Below are 22,724 nucleotides of genomic sequence, written 5' to 3'. Positions count from 1 at the left end.
GTATTTCAGTGGTGAAGTTCATGAATTGATATGGTAGTTTCGATGGTTCTAAATATTGAGACAGCTTGTTAGAGAAATTCGTAACAAAGAATGTTTGAGATTCTAAAGATCTTAAATCGAACCGTACTGTGTAAGAATATATTAATTCTGCAGTTGCACTTTTCGAGTGAAATCAATCCTGGACCTGCTTAAGTCCTGCTCTTTTCATAAAATAAAAAGTTGTGTTCATAAAATATGAGTTTGCAGAGATATCCACAATCTAATTAAAATATTTTTAATGAAGTTAACGATTAATAAGAGTATTCTATTTCATAAATAATTATCTAATTTAATTAAGTATTCTACTTTGAATAAACCAATGACCACTGCATTTTCCTTTTTTAAAAATATCCTTTGAAAAATTTCCAACATTTTTAATTTTGTTCAGATCGACTTCACGGCAACGAATGCAAATAAAAAAGGAAATATATTTGTCACATAGAACATTGCACTAGTGGTCGATCGAATCTTCAAGCATTCTTGAATGACAGTAATAATGGTCCTCTAATGGCAAATTTGGCGGTTTGATAAAAATCGTTCCGAACGCGTGAAACCTTCGACGATCGAATGGTGTATCGACATGAAGTTTCGGATCATGGATCCTGTACAACTATTTAGTACGTACGGTCGGCGGTGACAGACACGTCGTGACACACATACCTTCCGCAGGCTTTCCTGGTAGGCATAAGTAAACTGGCCATTAGCGGCGCGAGAGACCTTAAGAAAAAAACAAGAAAAGATATCTCCTACCAAACGGCTCGTAACGTTGTCTAATGTGTACACCAAGGAGGCACTCCATACGGATATATATGTTTATATAAATACTTGCAAAAGCGTTACATACACAGAGAAGTGATAGAGATAGAGAGATAAAAAGATAGAGCATGATGTTAACAACTGTCGTCGCAACATATCAGGGTAAAACGATGTTGATCAAATGTCGTCGTTGTTGAAACGGATGTAAGGGAGACACGAAGATCCGCGGTATCTACATAGTATAACTTGGCTATCATGGCTACTTTCGTGGTTTCATTTTATTGGTCCTTGCAGTTTGAGTTATTAGAGATTTCTGGGTCTAAAGTATGTTTCTTTGGAATGTGAATCTGATATCTTGATACAGAGTATTTCTTGGTACCAATATTATCATGCCAGTATCGATATTGCTATAAATATGATAAACTATTAATATTGGTACCATAATGCCACTAATAGTAGTACTAAATAAAATAAAACGGATTATATTCAAGATTTTGATGAACAACAGATTCACTCTCCAGAAATACACACTTACTCTTGGAAATCTCTAACAATTTGTGTTCACGTATCTTGATATAGAATAAAATGGAAATCAAGTATCTTGCTCAACATATAATAAAATGGAAATAAAGTGTCTTACTATACATACGATGGAAATCTTATCCATCTGTCAACCTTCTTAACCATTTCTCCACCAGTAACATCTTTGATTACAGAAATGTTGAAAGCGTTAAAAGATGTTTATTGAAAACAGACCTGCATATTTTCTGTGTGATTTATCAATCACATTCCTATTTGAACCGAAAATTCGTATCTCCTTTCTCTACTACACACATGCGTTACCATGCAAGACGGCACAGAATGAAACGTTACTTTACGTCGACGAACGATGATGATCCTATTTGTAATTAACACGCGTCCGCGAGAAACCACATCGGTGATGATGAAACCAAAACGAATGCAACGCTGTCAAAAATCATCAAACACCATTCGAAACCAAGACAGAATCAGTGAAGAAAATTCAACGCAACGAAAAGCAAGGATTTCAATAAGCGTCCTAACGATTTACCAAATTTGATCATTACTTAACAATCGATTACAGTAATGTACGACAAGCATGCTACAGAGCGATAGACTTTTATGAAGGGGCTCGACTCGTCGCTTTCGAACGCTAACTTGAGCCTAAGTAGGACGTTTCCTCATCATAATTCATCAACCGTCCTTGTTTCTCAAGGCATTCTCCTTTCCATCTCCCTAAACCGCCATCAACCACACCATGATAAATCCACCATTCCTACTCAGTTTACCATCATCGGTTGACGAACGCTCAACAAGACGAATCTACGCCAACCCTGTCCTTCAAACGGCTTGCAATGCACCATTGTACATAAGTAAATTGATAGAACAGAGCTGTCCACATGAGGATTCCTTCATCCTGCTCCATTTGTTACAAATTAATTCCATTGCAAATATGTTTTTTCCATTGTCTTTATGTAAATTTGTTACTCAATATATTTTGGGAATTTTGCAATTTTTAGATTTTGGAATTTTGAAAGTTTGGAGCTTCCGAAACTTTTCGATATGTGACATGGTTAATATAACGTAATACTCGATACTTGAAAAAAAAATATGTTCTTTGCACTCTCTATGCATAGTACACTCGTCTTGTAAATTTTTCTACGCTGTAAGATTTACCCCTGAATGATACTAATTTTCTGATATTCCTATCATAGTAACTTCAGTTCCAACACAGATGGTTAAGGATTACATAATCTCCTGTGGACAGGCCTGTAGACCATAAGAACAATCATCAAAACGTAGTTCTGTAACAAGTGGAAGGAATCGAACAAAAACCGTGTACTTTCGTAAGTTTTACCGACGAGTCGAGTCGAGATCGAACAGCCTCGCGTGAATCGCTCTCGTAGAAGCGAGGTCAAGGGGGACAAGTTCGATAACAGGAGGCAAAAGATAGTACATTACGTCAAAGGAGGATAAATCGATGGTACGAAAGAGGGAGACATCGGCCAGTCAGACACTTACAGCGCTGACTTTTCGTGGTTTAGTGGTGGCCGTGTGATTGTTGATCTGTTTCACTCTATGCTCGCTGACTGACTCGATCGAACGTATGCTCATCCTCTCCTTGTTGTTATCGTCGTTCCCTTTTTCCTGACCAACGAACAGTTCATAGCTATGACATGAGAAGTCTGACGGTGATTTGACGATCTGATCGGCGGCGGCCACCGCCGCAACGGCTGCCGCCTCCCGAGCCGCCGCCTGCGCCGCCAGCTTATTCTCTTTCGCTAGAGCTGCTTCCTCGGCTTCCTGTTACAATGCAAATACGTAAAATTTATAGTTCCATCGATTTTTGCAAGTAGATTTATTAATTATAGTTCAGAAATTGTTCTGATAAACCAACTTACAAGAGTGAATCATTTATTTTTTGAGAACTGTATATTGATCGAGTACTTATGTTAGAAAATAGAGTTGACCCAATAGTCGATAACAGTCGATTTTTATCTCAAAAATAAATTGTTCACTTATAAAGTCGTGGTTTTCTTAGGGATACGTACTCTTATGGCTTCTTCCTCGGCAGCTTCCTCTTCTTCAGCTTTCTTTTGCAACTCGTCATAAGACATCGCGACAATAGCGAGGATTAAGTTAACCAGATAAAAGGAGCCGAGGAAAATGATCACGATAAAGAACAACATATGCCATGGACCGGCCGATCTAAGAACCAGTTGATACAGATTTTCCCAATAATCTTGCGTCATCAAACGAAAAGCGGAGAGTAGAGCCCAGCCAAAGGTGTCGAAACTCGTGTAACCATAATTCGGATTTTCACCGTATCCTTGTAAACACGTGTAGCCAGGAAGGCACTGCCTACATTCAACAAATTATATTCATTAAATATGGTAACGTGCAATAAATGATGTACGATAATGTAGGAATTAGAAAAAAATGGTTAAATTACCCTGCTCCAGATGAATTTCCACACAAAGGCATGTTTTTCGCCTCGTCCACGTACCAATTAGCTAAACGAAATAACAAACAAGATTAATTAGAGTTCATGAACTTCACCATATGCAGAATTATTTAGGACTTTAGTTTTTATTTAGACAAAATTTCAGACGGAACGTTCGAACGACTCTGAATTGCTGAAGAAAAACTCTTTGGAGAATTATTCGTGCTTCCATGGAGCCTATTAGTAAAGAAAAGTTTCACGAAACATTGAAAACTTGCGAATATTATGCATACAGTGTAAAAAGTAATCGTCAAAAAGTAAAAATATATCTTCAAAGAAAACGATCCAAAAATATTATATTGATAAAGATTATCTCGATTATGTTAAATCATCTCGTTGTTATTTCAGTGTTTTAATATTATCCTCGATAGCGTAGATATAATAAACTACCCAATGATCGCTATAATAAACTACCCAATAATTGAGGAAAAACTCCGAAAATTATTATACTTCCATTGAAACACCTACCAATCTCTAACTTTTGAATCTTGTAGTATATCAAACTGTGCAGGCAATCAACATGAAATGAATTACGTACTTTCATTGCTAACGAATCGCTCCCAGTTTTCATCGGTGAGATTGCCCCAGGAGCCGTCCTCGGGAAAGTTCTTTATACACTTTTGCGTGAGCACCCCCATGTAAATCTGGAGGCCCATCAACGCAAAGACGGAAAGAGAGAACATCGTCAGGATTATCACATCGCGCAGGTTCTTCACGGATTCTATCACAGCGCCGACAATGGTTTTCAGACCTGGCGAGCGAAACAAAAAAAAAGGGAACCAGATGGATTTGTCAGTAAATAAGCGACACTTTCGACGACGACGACGTTCAAGTGGCGGGCGTGGACGTAAACTTTCTTACGTATGTGTTCTTTTTCTTTTCTCTTTTTCTTTTTTTTTTATCTTAATAAAGAATACACCGCTTTTCGTTTCAGCGTGTGGAAAGAGAGAAAAAGAGAGATGATGAACTGACTGAAAAAAACAGATGGAAGGAGCTTCTTTTTTTTCTCTATTTTATTAAAAGGAGAAACATCGATGGAGGGAGACGAGGGACGAAGGACGAGATAGGTGGCTGGCAAAAAATCATAAGGGACTTTATTTTTTTTTTTTTTTGTTTTCAGTGATCAACATTGGAAAAGTTCGATCCTTAGACGAACGTTCAATTTGGTAAAAATGATCACTGAACTGATCGACTGATAGTCGAGTAAAAGATGGAGGGGGCTGGCGAGCAAAAAAAATGTGGCACACGAAATGGTATTATATGAAGGTATAGGGTAGCATTTTGATAAAGGATAGAGTTTGAAATAGAGAGATTTGATATTATTAACAGAGAATAGGCGTTGTCGGTGATGATGCGAGAGAATGTGTGTGTAAACAGCGAGCCGCGGCAAAAGTGTGTCTATAAAAATGAAATAGTCTCTAATAATCTGCGACTACACCCAATTGATCTATTTCTCTAAGCATACCTGGTACAATAGCGACAGTCTTCAAGGCTCGGAGGACTCGAAATGTCCTGAGAGCGGCAAGGTTGCCTAGATCTATGCCCATCGTCACATAACTGCAATACACCCGAACATCACACACATTACAGTGATACAAACAAAAAAACAAAACGATTTTATAGAAAAAAAACAGAGATAGAGAGAGAGAGAGAGAGAGAGAGAGAGAGAGAGAGACAGAGAGAGAAAGAATCGAAGAGAATAAGTAAAAAAGTTAAATATAATACTCAAACGATTACTCGCTACCAGATTTTTCTATTGCCTACCAAAAAACGTCTGCTTTGAAAACTGCTTGTATAATAATAATAATAATAATAATAATAATAATAAAAATAAAGGTATATATATATATATATAAAATATATACGTTAATATATATTTTATATATATTTTACAGGTAGCTATTACTGCATGCACTCGATGTTGCTCGATATGCCACGGTATCACGGGAATGTAATTGCAAATCACGTTCTTCTCCTTCTCTTTTTTTACTGTCGTTACTTTTCTCTTTTGTTCTCTTGTTACAGTGATGGTAATAGTAGTAATAATAATAATAATAATGATGATAATAATAATAATAATAATAATAGTAGTAGTAGTAGTAGTAATAGTAGTAGTAATAGTAGTAGTAGTAGTAATAGTAGTAGTAGTAGTAGTAGTAATAATGACAGGATTAAATTCTAGTTTAATTAATGTGAATGGAGCATGAGAGTGATATCGTTCTCGTGATGCCGAGTCGCAAACGGATACTCGTTAATGTTGTAAGATACACGTAATTTGTCCATCTATCAACAATTACGTAATATATATGTATATGTGATATAATACGATGTATATATATGTATATATATATACACACACACATATATATAATAATAATAATAATAATAATAATGTACTAAATCTACAACAATTAATAATAAATGGATTAGATCGAATCGACGTTTATATATATATATATATATAGTATAGATATAATTACGCTATTCTAATCAACAATTACGATGATAATAAATAAATAAATAAATTAATCAATAAATACTCTGATTGTGGTAACTAGACATAATAATAATAATAATAATAATAATGATAATGATGATAATGTAATAATAAAAAATCTCTAATCCCTATCTAAGTAAACTAATTCATTATCTATTATATGTATATTCGATGTAATTGTGTAACAATACGTGTTAATACATAATATTGTATAATATATGTATATATCATGTATATGTAGGTATATACATATAGTATATATTTTGTATGTAATATATTGTATAGAAGTACGTGTGTGTAAGTGTGATAAAAGAGAGTTTGAAGAGTTAAGATTCGTCTCGCTACACAAATCTGTTTCTTCTTTCTTTTTTTTTTTTTTTTTTTTATTTTTGTTTCAAACAGATAGCGTTAGCCAAGGTATCTAGCAAATAAATATTATGTATTTTATATACGTATATGTATTGTATAGATAAATAAGATCTACGTTTAATAACCTGAACACATTCTAATCTTGTATACTAATTAGCGTTCTCGTGGATAAACGCTTCACTGCACCAACTCTGGTCGTACGGACGTCGACGACGTGATTCATTCAAAATCGGTCCTGTCGACGCGGTACGGCTAAGATCATCGTCATCGTGTTATACGAATCTACCCGTGGAACTAAGGGACACAGGAAAAAAACACAAAGTGTCTCTCAGGCTGTTCGAAACAAAGCCTGCTATAAAACATTTCTACGTAGCAATATTTTTATTATTTTTATTATTATTCTCACGACATAGCTTCGGTGATCGACATAAAATATTGTTAATAGTCGGCGTGAAAATATTCAGAATACGAGAAATATTTGCAATGTAACGATTAAAGTAAAACATTAAAAATATTTTTCATAATTACACGACGATAGAAGACCGAAGAAATAATGAACAATCTATGACTAAATCATTTATGGAAATTAGCAAGAGACATCGTTAACAGTGTCAGGTAGATTCGTGAATGATTCACCGGGAAAAGCGTGAATTACACTTCGCTGTCTCCACATTGTTAAGTTTCTTTTGGTTTTTTAAACAATTCGATTCCAAACGTAGATTGCTCAGAATGGATTTTTTCATCGGTGAAGAAAATCAGATTTGTCTCGTAAATTCCGTCGTGAACTTTTCCGAGAATCAATCGAGATTGAAGAAAGGGAAGAACTCACGCTTTCACGAGACCCAACAGATCTTACCACCGGACGACATATCGATTTCACGACTTTTCTCTTCTTCGATTCGAATCGACGCGTCGATTATTACAACGCGGCCAATCTGTGCTCAATGTTTTATCCTCTTTTTCATTAACGTCACAGATTCTGCTTTCGTCAAGCCTAAGTAGAGTTATCCTATATTCGTACTTCTTTATCGTTCTTCTCTTTTTTCTACTTCTTATTCCATTTTGTCTGATTGAAAAGATGGAATATATTTAAATCGAAAAAATTAAATCATTATACAAGTATAAAAATACTTTCCTTTCTTTCGATTATCGTTGCTTCAATTACTTGCAAAATATTAATTTCTTAAGGTAAATTCAAATTTGTACAAGTCTCGTGATATTCTCTTTCGTCACACGCTGTACTCTACCGTTTTTTTTTATGGTATTCTCTCTTTTCCTTCGTTTTTCTTTACATCATTTCTCTGCCTGTATGGTCCTCTCGGTTTTCGTTTGCTCGTTCGTCTCTTTTCGTTTGTTTTTCCATTTTTCCTTCCTTTCTTTTTCTTTTTTTTTTTGTGTTTCTTTTTTTTTTTTTAGTTAAAAAATAAGTTTTTAACTACTCACGCTAAAGCTATAACTACGAAGTCGAGCCAATTCCATGCATCTCTAAGATAGGTAAAAGGCTGCAGAATGAAACCCCTCGCCATCACCTTAACGGCGGACTCAAATGTGTAGATGCCCGTAAATATCACTCTGAAAACAACAAACACACCACTCAGCTTTTAAATGCGATTTTCTTTTTCTTTGGCGCGCGCGTATCACACACACACGAGTCTTTGCTAAACTAAGCGATAGCATCCGATCGCTATCTATCGGCGTCTAATCGATTACAAATCGCCGTAGACAAGTCAGCTATCGTCGAGCAGGACCCGAGCGAACAATTTTTTTCTTCCATCCAACGAACGAAACGTTCACACAAGGCAGATGTTTCGTTCGATACGGTTTCTCTATTTCTTTTATTTCCTCTTTTCTACTTTGTTCTTTTCCTTTTGTACTTAGATTACGGATATTTATACAAATTTATAGTTTCGCGAACGAAACTTAAACAGAGATTTACATTTATTTATTGCTAAAAGAATTATTTTTCTGTTAATCATAAAAGAATTTCATCACAGAGTCACATTTTTCTTAAAAAGTACGCGTCTCTGTTAAGAAGACACGATATACTGACATTTGGGAGCAATTTTATAGAAAATATGTTAATCGATATTTGCACAAACATCCGCTGTCTAATTGCATTGTAGTTTTATTGGTCGCACAGGTCGCGCACGTCTCTAAGCTACTTCTAGAGAGACTAGAACAAAACTTACCAACGGTTATACATATTTATCACAGTGTCTACTCATATATTTAGAGCTATAACACGTAGAACATTGCTTGAAATATCTAGATAGACTTTGAGCAACGTGTACTCGCCCTAAGCTTTCGATGACTCGTAGTTAAAATTTGATTCAACGAATATCTTATTTATCGAGTCAAAAAAAAAAAGAGAGAGAAAAGAAGAAAAAATTTTAGGAATGAGGAGTTGTAAAAAAAAAAAAAAATGATTGAGAAGGAGCAAAATAGAATTGTACGAGATTTAAATCGACTCATCTCCGGCTTAGGCTCGTAAGCACGCTAAGCTACATTGATTCACAATCACTGCAGAGCAAGCGTAAATATATAATTGTCCGATAAAGTTAACAAAAATGTAAGTAAAAAATTGATTGTAATTTCCGACACTTCCGACACTTGCGTCATTTAATCGCTTTACACGAGTTTCATCTCGAGGATAATTGTGAAATTATTCAAACAGTTATAGTGTTTAAAGATTCGAAGGTACAATAAGATTGTTCAAATAAAATACAGAACTCCTGTTCCTACATCTTTTACTGATTCGCTTCCATCCACTCAAGAATCATACAAAATCGAAGACTTGGAATATTCAAATCAGCGCACGAATGTCGATCTTCTTTAATAAATAACATAACTTCAAGATGCAATACTCAAATACAAATAGTAGAGCTCAGTAACAGTAGAGGTCAGTTAATCGATAGTTAACAAAAGGAATTTCAATTTCCACGAAGAGATCAGTTTTTAATTCTTGCTACTAGAAAAAGATACATATTAGTCACCACGAATAGGCAGCCTTTAATCTTGAAAGATTACAAAGAAAAATTTTAAACTTCCGATTCTTGAAGCTTGCCAGGTAAAGTTTGAAACTTTCAATTTCTGAAACATACGATAAAGTTTCGAAACTGGCAGCCTTTTAAGTTTGCGAAGAGGAAACTGAAAACCTTAGATTCCTTAAATTCGTAAAGAAAAATATGAAACGCTCGATTTGTGAAATTTACATGGAAAAATTTGAGACTTTCAAAGTCGAATACGATAAACAATAATTTTCGTCGCTCGCAAAGAGAAGACGAAGTAGAGGCTTTCGCAAAGACCGATACTCGTGCACACGTTGCAGCCGTTACACGCGTAAAATAAAAGACAAAAAAGGAGAACGTAGGCAAAATGTAAATTATGTTCTCGCCATTGTTTCACTAGATCGAGGGCGAGAAAAACGAACGATACTCACTCCGTAGACTCGATGGTGGGCGTAGTGGGCATGATCATGAGTATGCAGTTAACCAATATTGTAGTGATAATGAAGAGGGAGAACAGTGGGTGAACCAATATGTAAATGGCCACACGTCGTATTGGGTTGAACGGGTCGAGGATCCACATCGCATCTGTCGCTGAGAACCTGAATATGTCCTTTCCCTTGCTGATGACGACGAAGGTCTGGTCGGAAAGATAACAAAACAAAGGATATTACAGTAGGAAAATAGCAAAAGTAATAGACCCATTAGCGATCGTTACACAGTGCATACAACGATAAAAATTGTTTTCATTGGCATACGCAAAGAGTTGCTAAAAGAGTTTTTAGTTAAAACCTCTTTTATCTAGCTTTTGTTTCTCATTTTTAAAATGCGTTGAAATATTTGAGATTCTTCGCGTTCTTGTTTCTCAAATAGAGGTACATCGTACAGATTATTGCGAAATAGCGAATAAATATTCTAAATTGAACGAAGAAGGATACAAATAGCAGGAAGAACTTCCTTTCTTGTATCTTGGCAAAATTCGAATTTTTCAAACGAGATATTAAAACCTCTGTTGAACAACTTAATTTAATTAATAACTTACTACTTACTTAACAACTAACTTTAGCGAGTTACACAAGATTAGGATTCAATCGGGAGCGATCATGATAGATATTTTAAACAGCACATTAAATCGCAAAATAGATCCTTGATTTTATGAAAAATTTCCTTCGTCAAACGCAAATTTCTTCCTGTTCTAAATATGATTTTAACAAACAATATTCCGCATAAGGAACATTCAATTTTAACATTAGAGAAGAAACACGTAATTATTAGAAAATGGTGCAGGACGTTCTTACAAAATAGCTAAAACCTTCCATGCAATACATAGAAGATAATATCCGATAAGGACATCTCTCGTTCGTAAAATTGATACGATTCTATCTTTTCCGGTTTCGTAATAAAATATCGATACCCTTTGGTTATGATAGAAGCTATCGATATCCTCGAGAGGTGTGGAGGCCAACTCGGGTGGAAATTCGTTGTGCAGTCGGACCGGAATCGGTGCTCCTTGCTCGAGCATCTGATCCGGCTGAGGACCCTCGTCCTCGTCCTCGTCGTCATACCGAACCTGCGAACGAAACACATCTAAACACCACTGTCTCTCTCATATGACACCGTCTTGCTTGTCGTCTTGCATCGAATCATCATTGCCATAATCTTTTCTTTCGTATAGACGTGCTAGAAATTATATACAGATAAAAGAAAATAAATAATTACACCCCCGCTACGTATTATTATTTGCGCGAGGATATAGATTTGTATTGAAAAAAAAAGAGAAAAAAATGATATTAACGAGATATCATCGAGAGTGATTAATGAAATAAATATTTCCAAGATATACACATATATATAGAGAGAGTTTAACCGTACGAAATGTACAACTTGATACAGTGTTTATGTATATTTATGCAAAGATTAGAAACATAGAATTGTCTTGTGATTATTTATTCATCTATTGGAAATATTCATTTTGTATATATACTTGTCCGCTATGTGTGCACCGGTGTTATTCATAACCCGCTTCTAGATCAGCTCTACGCGTTCCTAATCGTTCCACAGCTTATTATGCATCGCAAAAGAACGTCCCGAGCTTCGTTTGGCAGGCGTTTCTGGATCAAAGTTATCGCCATTTCTTAGATGCTGATCCGAGGATATAACCAACTCCGTGAAATCCGTCGCATGTTGCACCTTTCATTACCGCATTAGCGTCATTGATTATTGGCAGAGGCAATTTTTAATACGTTCGAGTATTAGAATAGAACAATCTGTTCAATATGAATCAGAAAATGTTTTTACATAGAAATGAAATAATTAGAATGTAGCTATGATTTTATAATCGTGATAATACAATTTAGGGGAAGCAACAGAATTCAAAACTGTTACGATTACTTAATTTCTGTCCTAATCGTTGTCTTAATTGTTTTATATAAATCTCTATGCCGTACAGGTAAGATACGAACAGTTTTTACGAAAAGGTCTTACGAAACAAAATAATTCATACAATATAGAACATAAATTAACCAATTAATCCATTAAATAAAATCTTAGTCGCAAGGAGATGATTTTGATTGAAAATTCCAATTTGCCCGATAAAGTTGACGTTATCCGTCGTTAACTCGAAGTGTCAAACGGTTTATATCCAGTGTCATCGGTCTCCAACGTATTAAATATTCTCCGCTATTAAATATTAATTAAATAGTCGTCACGTGCTTCTCGAAGTTCGATAATGTTACTCGAACGTACACGTGCCAATTTCCGGCTGAAATATTAAACAACCACCGCGCAGCTTACCAAGTTTGCTCTGTGATACTCCAAGTTATACAAAAAATATCCCTTTCAATTTAAAATATTAAATAATTATCAGGAAGTACGTAGCAAGTTTCATTATGCTGCACGTTCGAAAGTATAAAATATTCATGGTACTCGCCACGAATATTACGGAGATGGTTTTCGTTTTTGCACGTACTACGTGTATTTTACCGATAGTGCGACGCTGCCCCACATTTCTCCCCCCTCTTCTTCTCCTTTCTTTCCTTTTTTTTTTTCTCTCTCCTACTTTGGAAGCATCGGGAACATCTATTCCGCGTCTAGTCTGAAAAGCAGCTATGGCAACTAGTCGTATAGAAGGCGGCTATATGTACATGTTATATACATATACGTGTGTACAGTACGAAATTGGTGCTAAAAGCGGGTCGTGAACATACGAACCTGAGTAAGGTCCACGTGATCTGCTCGTTTCCGCTCTCTCTCTCCGCGAATTTTCTGCCGAGCGATTATTAGAAATTCGAAGTATGCCCACCTGCCTTTAACGTTGGTTCTTTTCTTTTCTCGTTTCATTAACACTAGAACCCCGGGAATTTCACAGATACTCGTTGAACGCCACTTTGATCGTGTACGATTTTCTTCGTTTTATACTTCTTCCTTTCTTTCTTTCTTTCTTTTTTTTTTTTCTTTTAACATTACTAAATACTTCTTAATTACTCTATGGAAGAATTATCGATCGTGTTAATAAGATACATGGACAGAATGAAATAAAATGGAGATTTTAAGAGAACATGAACATTCTCTTCAATTTACGTTCTACCATACTTTGTAGAAATTTAAATTCACGTACGATCGATTTTTGATTGCTTAAAAAAAGATCTACAACTGGATAATTTTGTCTGTAGAGTATTCAAAATTTTATATATTTGAAAATATATAAAAGATCATCAGAGAGTTCTATGAATAAGGATACTAAAATAACGAAGAAGAAGACATCAAAATGACAGCGTTTAAGGGTTTTAGTGTTAACTACCAGCGCGTGACCAGCAACCTTCGGCTGGCGATAATAATTAGCACCACGAAGAAAGAAATGTGAAAAATGTATATTCACCACCAGTGTAATCCTTTTTCTACGTATCGATGTTTTGATACTGAACGGTGTTCCGCGAAGACATTTTAATCTTTAAACGTATCGATCAAACGAAACATTTATACAAAGCCAAAGAATAAAAATTCTTTCGATGTCAGTGGTCTGCTGAAAATTTTGTGCCACGGCTTTTGTAAAAATCGATTGAAAATTAATTAGATCGTGACCTAATCTAGTTGGATTATCTGGAAAGCATTTTATAAAAATTCCAATAGATAATAGTATCCTCTGAAGCTATTATAGATGCACATACACGAACCTACTACTAATAACCAACTATATACTATGGTCGTTAAATATATATGTATAAAGATCTACCTAAATCTAATTTACACAAGCGAGAAGTGTCTGTTGATGAATATTCAAGCTGAACTTCACGGCCAGAGCAGAACACACGGTGCAGCAAAACACGTTCCTCATTGATCTTCTTTTCTTTTTTCCTTCCTTTCTTCTTCCCTCTGTTTTCTTTCCTCTTGCTTTGTTGTTCGAGAAGTTGAATGGAAACATGGCGAGTTGCTTTGAGAATACCCATTAAGGACCACGTGATAAAATAACGTGTACAAGTAATTTACACATTGTTTTATCAAGATATTAGAGATTCTTTAGAGAAGCATATATTGGACAAATTAGATACACAACGGAAATGTTCATTATTTAAAGAAACAATAATTTATTATAGCGTTGTAAGTTAACATTTCCATGAATCGGCGAAATACTGATTTATCGTGGCACTATAAATTGAAGTAGTTCTGTAAAGATTCGTCGAACTTTATGAAATTGTACAATCTACGTAAATCTAAGTAGGTATAAAATAACCAACGATATCCTTGGAATTCCTTTTCATCACCACAATGTTAAAGAATAGGAATTAATAATGTAAATTTACCAAAAAAAAAAAAAAAAAAATCCCAAAGGAAGCGTTTCGTCGACGTTGGCCCTTAATAGATTAAAAATCGATCTCTCACGACCTCTGAAACCTGCGCATACTGAAAACAATACGACGCTACCTTCAATGAAAACGTTTCTAAAATCTCAATCATACTCGCTTATTTCCATGTCAATTCCATTGTTATCTTCTGTTTTTCGTATCAATTCTAGTTTCGCGACAATTAATCAACTTCTCGAACCACTTAAACGAATACTCATCTTTGTAACAAAGAACAAAAACGAGGACAGAGGAAAGAAAAATCGGGAGAAAGAATTTCGTTCGATAAACGATCACGAGATTTATCTTTCGAAGCTTTCCGCCAAAAGTTTCAATCATCTCGAAAATCAAACATATCGGAGACGCGATATTTTGACTTTCTCTGTATTGAGGAATCGGAAAAATTCCGCGGATGAAAATCGGCCACGATCAATGTTCTTCGATAGGAGAGAGCATCGTCTCGCCTGATGACTGTATTGCGACGTATCAACGATAAATCAATACGATTCCAGGAGAATGGCCACGCCACTGCGATCATCTGCGAATTCGCTTGCACGCGCTTATGCTGCTACTATCGAAGCGCGCAATTTAATGAATAAAAAAGAAAAAGGATTACGTACAAAGAATGTCAGCTCCAAGCATTGCGGATATACGGCATACGATCTATAGAAGCGTTTCCAGGCGACTGCGAGCTCTAAACCAGACGTGCAGCACTTGACGAGAAAAACAAGTCGGACTCTGCGAGCTTCACGCGTTCGCGTTCTTCATTCTTCGAATGTCGTGTCCGCGACGGATTTTTCTGAATATATTTGTCTTTAATGATGTATCGTGCTTGCTTCATTACGGAAAATACACGCTATAACTGGAGCTACAGTGAATTTTTTTTTTACTTCGTTTATCTTTTCCATTTAGATGTAGAATAGAATTGAAATTTACTTTTTATCTGGTGTTATCGAATTTCGACGAAGTTCGTTTTTAATCGTACATCGGAGTACTTTATCGTTGAACATTGATTTTTACACGAAGAAGCGAAATTTCGAATTTAATGTTGTTTCTCTATTTAAATTGTTTAGCAAGTTTGTAACCTTTAGTTATCGAATTTTTATGAGTTTTGCTTATCTTCGATAAAAATAAAATATTACATTTACTGCTATATTATTTGCAATTAGATAGCATAAAAGATGTTACTATACAGAATTTAATAGTATCTTTTAATTAATCTTTGTCTCAATATCGATCCCTTTTCATTTCTTTCAACTTTTCATTCCGCAAATAGTTCCCTACGAGCGCTTAATAACCGCGACTCGTCCAACTTGTCACGTCAAGTACCGTGTATAATTATGCGTAGTTCTTAGCAAAAAGCCCGTTCGAAATGCGTGTGTACAGAATCGTGCCACCAAACGAACGCGAACAACTCGTTATGATCACGTTTGACCGGTGTATTCGCTGAAATATCATGGAAATCTCCATATTTACCTGACCCAGTGAACGAAACTTTTATTCTCGACGTTCTCTTTCTATTAAAAACACGTAACGAACGTTCTTAAACTCAAATATCGTCGATGTTAAAGATCGAGCAATCTTTGAGCAGACTGTGACAGAATCGAAGCACAGGCAGGGCTCGTTTCGTTTTTGTTGCAAGACGTTGCGAGCACAACTCGCGAAATAGCGTGTGTCATAGCAGTACCACAAGAAGCGCGTTGTTTCTTTGACAAATGGTGTGTCCAGCGTGATACAACTTATGTATGATACATGTATATACACATATGAGTGTGATACGTGTTCCTCTGTGACCACGATGTAGCCTCGACAGAGATCTTTCTCGACTAATTGATAAATGGTATTTGTGTAGCAACGGCGATCTTTAATTACATAACAACGCAACAAGCGATAATAGGTTCACAAATCGACGCAATTTGACAAGAAAAAAAGCCGTGTACGTGTGAGGACGTTGCGGTGAAAGTGATGTCTCGAATGATTTTTGGAAATTGCTAGGTATATTGATAAACGAACAAAAATTTTCAAGTGATACAAATGGTCAATTTTTTAAGTAAGAATTTTTCTCGATGTAAACGAGAAGGATTATATCTCATAAAGACGTAAGAAGTTTGATATGTACCGTTTAAAACTTATAGAAATTATTTAATTATTTAATATTAAGAAATACACGGTGGAACAATACGTAACATTATTAGAGAGCAAATTCATACAGAATATGAATTTATATAAACATTTGTATAAACATATCCGCAATGTAATCATTAGATTGTGGATTTTTATACACACAGACATAGAAATGGGATCTCAACCGAGATTTCCTTTACCTGCTAAATATGTATTATATATTTTCGTATATTATATACATTCTGTGCAATGTTATTGTATTTCCAACGAATGCATAAGCTCATGAAAATCACTTTCATCGCAACACAAATTACTACGTACCAGCACGAGAGACCAAACAAATGAACTGGACGATACTTCCAAAAAAAGCTGACGCTTCTCAAACACGAGATTAAATCGATACAAGTGTCGATACGAAATAAGCGAGAACTGTAGTCTAAATGAGACACAGATGGAAAGCTATCCCGTGTTATTAATTAGAAAACTCCAGTCAACGACTTGTCAGGAATAATCTGGTGAATATATCGACACGTGGCAACGAAACAAACGCAAGGGAATCGATGTACACCGTGGCACTGGTGAAAATTAGGTGTCTCGGTGGGTGGACGTTGCGCACCATCGGGCAAGTGAGTGACAGAAGTGTGTGTGGCCAATCGAATGGTCGTTTCGACCAATGCAAAGTAGAAATTGTGTAATGTCACGGCGTATTGTTCGTTCACGTATAAATAGGATGCGTTTTGTGGGCCACGTGTGTATATAGGGTGAGGTCAAAGCTATGTACAAACTGACAGCAGATGATTCTACGTGCAATAACAGATTCAAAATGTAGAACATTTTTTTGGCAGAAGTTTAGTTTTTTTAGGAAATTCATATTGGAAACTCGTTGTTACGTATTCGTAGATATATACGTTCATAGTATGGTTTTACATGACTTTTACGTGTTATTAGATGCAGAAGAGTGCAAAGGAAAATTTCATTAACGATACGATTGAGATAAATAAGCTTCAATATGACATTTAAACAAATGGACCTTTTCTAATTTGCTTACGTGTTCCAACCTCTAAAAATATTAAGCTCGTCCATTTATTGTCGTGATTTGCAATAGTTGCCGAGCTATTGACACAAATACGTTATCTATATATTAAAGATCAGAGCAATTTTCGCTTCTTCACTATGGAAAATCTCTAATAAAAAGAAACACGCGTGAAATATTTTTCAAAAAACTGTCCTATTCCAAATTCCCATTGAAATAACGATAATTGTTAACTGTATAAATGTATGAGTTTTCAAAATTGCTTTCCTCCAAATCTAAATGTCCAAAAAAATTTTGGTCCCCATTTTTGACTTAATTTTGTACAAAGAATCATCTTTTGCACAATATTTCCAACTTCACCTTATATACAATATATGTGTGTATGTACACTAATCGTAGCCATGATCATGAGGTGTATAGAAAGTTGGAACGAAAAGAGAATACTTGTATAGGTGTGTACGTGCATGTGTTTGTTGGTGTGTGGTGTATGTGTGTGCAGTTATTACTTAGCGTGACGTAACGTCTTACTTCTTTTTTCTTTTTCTTCCGTCCAAAACCTCCCTGAAATTGGAGAAACGGAGAAACAGTCGTTACACACAGAGAAAAAACACAGAATACGGATGTAGAGAGTTACAGTGACGGGGGACCAGGGTTGGGATAAGAAAGAAGATACAAAAATACTATAAAAAAATACTAAATCTCGCTAATACACGATTATCGGAAGGAGTAATAGTTAACTATACAGTTAATATATATTATACGTAAACGTAGAGGACTGGGATTGAATCATAAAGCTGGGATTGATTGAGAAATATAATAGAAAGTGAGAATACGAAACAGAAATTACACTACCGTTCATAAGCCTGTGGACAATTTAGCGCACTCCTTATACTAATACAAAATTTCATTGAATTTTATCAAATTTAGTCTAAATTAATTAGAAATTTCTTAACGATCAAAAGCAGTATTTGTTAATCTTTTAATGGAATTTACAGACTATAGATTCAAGCCGTCCATAAAATAATTTAGCAATAGTATAATTGTTTTCTAACAAGATACGTAATTAATTAATGTGTGTGTCGATTTTAAATATCGCTGCCTGAAGTAATTCCAGTACTTTCTACATATATATATATATATTTCTAAAAAATCTTTATGTAATTCATAATTAAAAAATTAAATAATTTGACTATAAGGAGTTTCTCAATTTTATTACTGAAAATTATACTATTGGATAGTAATTGTAATTCTTCTCTTCCTTCATTAAATAACTGAGCGATATTCTATCATCATAAATAAATATCCAATACTTACAAACAGTAGTGTGCATACATATTAATATAAAGACAGATATATGTATATAAACTTCATATGCGGAGTTATATTCGTTGAAATCTATACATATATCATATATATATATATATATATATCTGATCATACATATATATACGATACGAAGGATATTCAAGCGAGAGGATCGCGGGATCAGGCAAGCTAGGTGAGAAAGGAGGATATAGAGATCGAAGCGTACCAATTGATACCATCTCGCTTCTCTCTTTCCCTCTCTAGTCTTACTCTACGGGGTTATATAAAAGAGATAGTGAAAAGAAGTTCTGTTAATTAATCGGGAAGATCGAATTTCACACTCTTAACTATGTAGGTCTCAAATCGAGAAATGCGATCCATATTTTACATGAGATATGAAAAATATATAAGAATATTTTCTAATTAATTATAAACGAACACATTCGTGTAAATATACGAGTTATCGTAATTAGAGCTATGGTAAGCGTGTGTGAACATTTTTAAGGTCTTTCCGATCGTATAACAGACTCCAAATAAGTTTTAAGAAACTTGCTCTAGCAAAACATTTTCTACGAAAATTCTTCAAAACACTTAATCACCCATTTTTTGCTTCACGTAGTGACAATAAAGTTATTATAATACTACGAGAAATTGGATTAATATCGAGGACGTTTCACTAATCTTGTTACGGAATTCTTTCCTCAAATGTATTCATAATATCAGTGTTTACCTTCCTTTTTTCTTTTTCGTTTTCTAATAGAAGAAAAATAAAAAAGATTTTTGGTAATAGAATAGAGGGTAATAGAACGTAAGGATACTTAGTAAAATTTATTGCAAAAATGTTAACGATAACGCACGTATACGAAGCTAAGCAAGATACAGAGAGATATTATTGACCCACACTACTAGAATGTAGCGGAGAGAGCGTGGAACAATGCAAGGGGAAGCAGACCGTCTATAGTCAGACGCGCTTATAAGAACGTCATGACTAGAAATACATTTTCCTGTAATTTTCTATACGTGCGATATTTTAAGATTTCTTTCTAATAAAAGTAATGACAATATTAACATAATCTTTAAACATTATAAAAGCAAATGAAGAAAAAAATCAATAATAAACATAAAACTCCTGAGTGTCTGATTAACAATATAAGGAGATGAATAAAAATTCTCAGTTCATTACTGTGCCACGCGATAAATTTCTAAAACTAAATTAAAACGCATTTAGCATCATGTATAAATGAGTATCTTTTTTCGAAATAAATAACGTTCAAACCAGATTGAACGAAAAAGCAAGTTTAACTAATATTTCTAATTAATTGTAGTACCTCTAATTGACGAATCATTAAATCGAAAAGTAATTTAACTAACATTTCCTATACGTGTAAAACTGGTAAAAAGATTAAAGTGTGTTTAATTTGAAAAATACATTTAACTGATACATTCGTTAAACAAATGAATTTCTGGATCAAGAAGAAATTCGAATAAAACTCGGCAAACAAATAAAATCTCTTGAAAAGGGAAGAGAATTAACACCGATACGATAAGTACATTGATGAAAAGATCGTTCCATAATGAACTTACCAGTGAAAGACCCAGCACAATTAATATTATCTATATACGGTGGCTACGTAAGTATACGGTTAAGGGGCGGGAAATACTACAATACAACGAAGAGCATAGAGGGAGAGAGAGAACTACGACACAGCGATATTTATATGTATATGTACGTATAGAAACAGGCACAGATAAGTGACACTGCAGACATCGAGCTCGTACGCGAACATATCTTTGGTAACACAGAGAACAATACATTAGTCGACGACAGTCGTGTTTAATATATATATATATATTATATATATATATATATATATATAGATTATATATTACATACATATATATTATATATATAGACGTATATAGACAGATACAGACAAAAGTCGTCGATAGGATAGGCATGTATTTTCACTACGTTCAGCAGTAAATCAAGCAAACAATCAACGCGACGGGTAGCGACAATCGGTTGTTCACAAGAGGATTAGGTAGAAACACCGCAGCTTGACGTATAATTATATATGTATATATATAATATAGGTAGATAGAGATATGGTTTTGTGAACATGAAGAAACAGATCTCACAAAATACGGCACTGCAGCTACGCAAAATAAAGGTACGTCCAAAAAAAAAAGAAAAAAAAGTACAGAAAAAGACGAACAATAATTGTAAACGTCCATCGAGCCTCACGGACAACACCGTGATTAATTAACATATTTAAGATCGATTAATATTTCATCATTGAAAAATCGTTGACCAGCCCGTGAGTATAAAATTTATTACGCAAGTAAAGTTATTAAAAATGTTATCGTCTGATTACTTTTCATTTTTCATGACATTCTTTGTTGCTATCGATGCTCGTTCTGATAATCGTTTTGAATGTAATTTCTTTTTCTATGAAGAGATATCAATCGGTTCTTAAGTAAACAAACGTGATTACTGGTGAAGAAAATCATTAGTAACGCACTTAACAGCGATGCTTGTACGTTCGAGGTCTCGCTATAGAGATCTGTAAAGTAGAACAACCTGTGTATCGATGTTAATAAGCACGTTACGTAGAACGGTCGTATGTGTCTTCTTGGAACTCGTCTAACTGGAAACGCGAATCACCGAATATAACACGGTCGTTCTTTTTCTTTCAATCGGATTTTCATCATCCTACGCTATATCCAGAGATTTATCGTTCACGTTACAGTGTCAATGGTCACATATTTTTGGCCATGTATGTGGGTAGCACGTAAAAGGGACATGTGGTTTTATGGGAGATTGAGTTGGATGCTAAGAACGATTGCTCGAATAATCGACGAAAATGATTCACGTCCATTAAAATAAATTGAAAAATTCTCGTTAAATTGTATGAATCATACAAACTCCTCCAGTTCTATGTAAATCAGACATGCTGTTGCAACACGAAATTTCTGCGAACTATTAACTATTAAATTTCTCTGAAATTTCTGCTTCTACCAAAGAATACAGATCCATTAATGAATCATACTATCTCATATTCAACTGTAGGAGTCAATAAATCATTCGAATTTCTCAATAGAAAAAAAAAAAGGTGAATAAAGAAATGTCATTGGATGAGAAACACTCGTGAAAATTGTTCGTCGATTAAATCGCCAAACATGGAAATAGAACTGAAACTTAAGAATAGTATAGATTGTTTGGTAATTGAAAATGTAAAATATATTGAAAAAAAAGACAAAAAAAAAATGAAAGAATCCTAGTTTCTAGCCAGCAACGGTCCTTTCGAATCGATGCTCGCGACTCTACATATATAAAGTAGACTGAAGGAAACACGGCCGCGTTCTTACCTCGCCTTCCGCTCTCTTCTTCTCGAGCTCCTTCTGCTTGGCATGTTCCTCGGCGATGCGAGCCTCGATCGCTGCCAGGGACTCCCGCGTGAACGGACGGAACAAACTTCTTTCTTCCTCTGATACAGAGTCAGAATCTTCGGACATTGTCTAAGCTGCACACAGCTGAGCCACCTTCCTGGACACGACAATTGTAGCTTTTTAATTATGTAACTGTCAATTATCGTCCTTTAACATTAATAATTCTGCCATTAAATAATTTCACATTGATAAGATATTGTTGTTTTGATATTAATTATTACAGTATATCAGATAATGTTGCGAATTTGTTATTAAAAATACTGTTCATCTATATTGGTGTATTGAG

The 22,724-nt window shown here is 34.8% G+C and overlaps 1 protein-coding gene across 35 annotated transcripts in view; it reads right to left on the bottom strand.

The window, feature by feature from the left end:
* Positions 1-22,724, bottom strand: part of LOC117230250 (sodium channel protein para) — a 69,786-nt gene that overhangs the window by 29,869 nt on the left and 17,193 nt on the right. For 12 of the 35 annotated variants that reach the window (XM_033487439.1, XM_033487440.1, XM_033487444.1 and 9 more), the window contains exons 1-11: positions 22,358-22,504; positions 18,212-18,244; positions 11,103-11,258; positions 10,123-10,328; positions 8,127-8,255; positions 5,283-5,374; positions 4,356-4,568; positions 3,767-3,827; positions 3,366-3,675; positions 2,836-3,117; positions 700-756 (exon numbers count right to left, since the gene is read on the bottom strand). In XM_033487439.1, the coding sequence (XP_033343330.1) occupies positions 700-756; positions 2,836-3,117; positions 3,366-3,675; positions 3,767-3,827; positions 4,356-4,568; positions 5,283-5,374; positions 8,127-8,255; positions 10,123-10,328; positions 11,103-11,258; positions 18,212-18,244; positions 22,358-22,504 (1,686 nt within the window). Of the gene's footprint in view, positions 1-699; positions 757-2,835; positions 3,118-3,365; positions 3,676-3,766; positions 3,828-4,355; positions 4,569-5,282; positions 5,375-8,126; positions 8,256-10,122; positions 10,329-11,102; positions 11,259-18,211; positions 18,245-22,357; positions 22,536-22,724 lie in introns of those variants that run through there. The other 23 variants (XM_033487474.1, XM_033487466.1, XM_033487473.1 and 20 more) reach the window with 5 other exon arrangements.

The sequence above is a fragment of the Bombus vosnesenskii genome, unplaced genomic scaffold (assembly GCF_011952255.1).
Source record: "Bombus vosnesenskii isolate JDL3184/JDL3185 unplaced genomic scaffold, Bvos_JDL3184-5_v1.1 scf7180000013266, whole genome shotgun sequence".
Taxonomy (NCBI): domain Eukaryota; kingdom Metazoa; phylum Arthropoda; class Insecta; order Hymenoptera; family Apidae; genus Bombus; species Bombus vosnesenskii.
The sequence above is the reverse complement of the archived record's forward strand: the minus strand, read 5'-3'. Positions and strand labels throughout refer to the sequence as shown.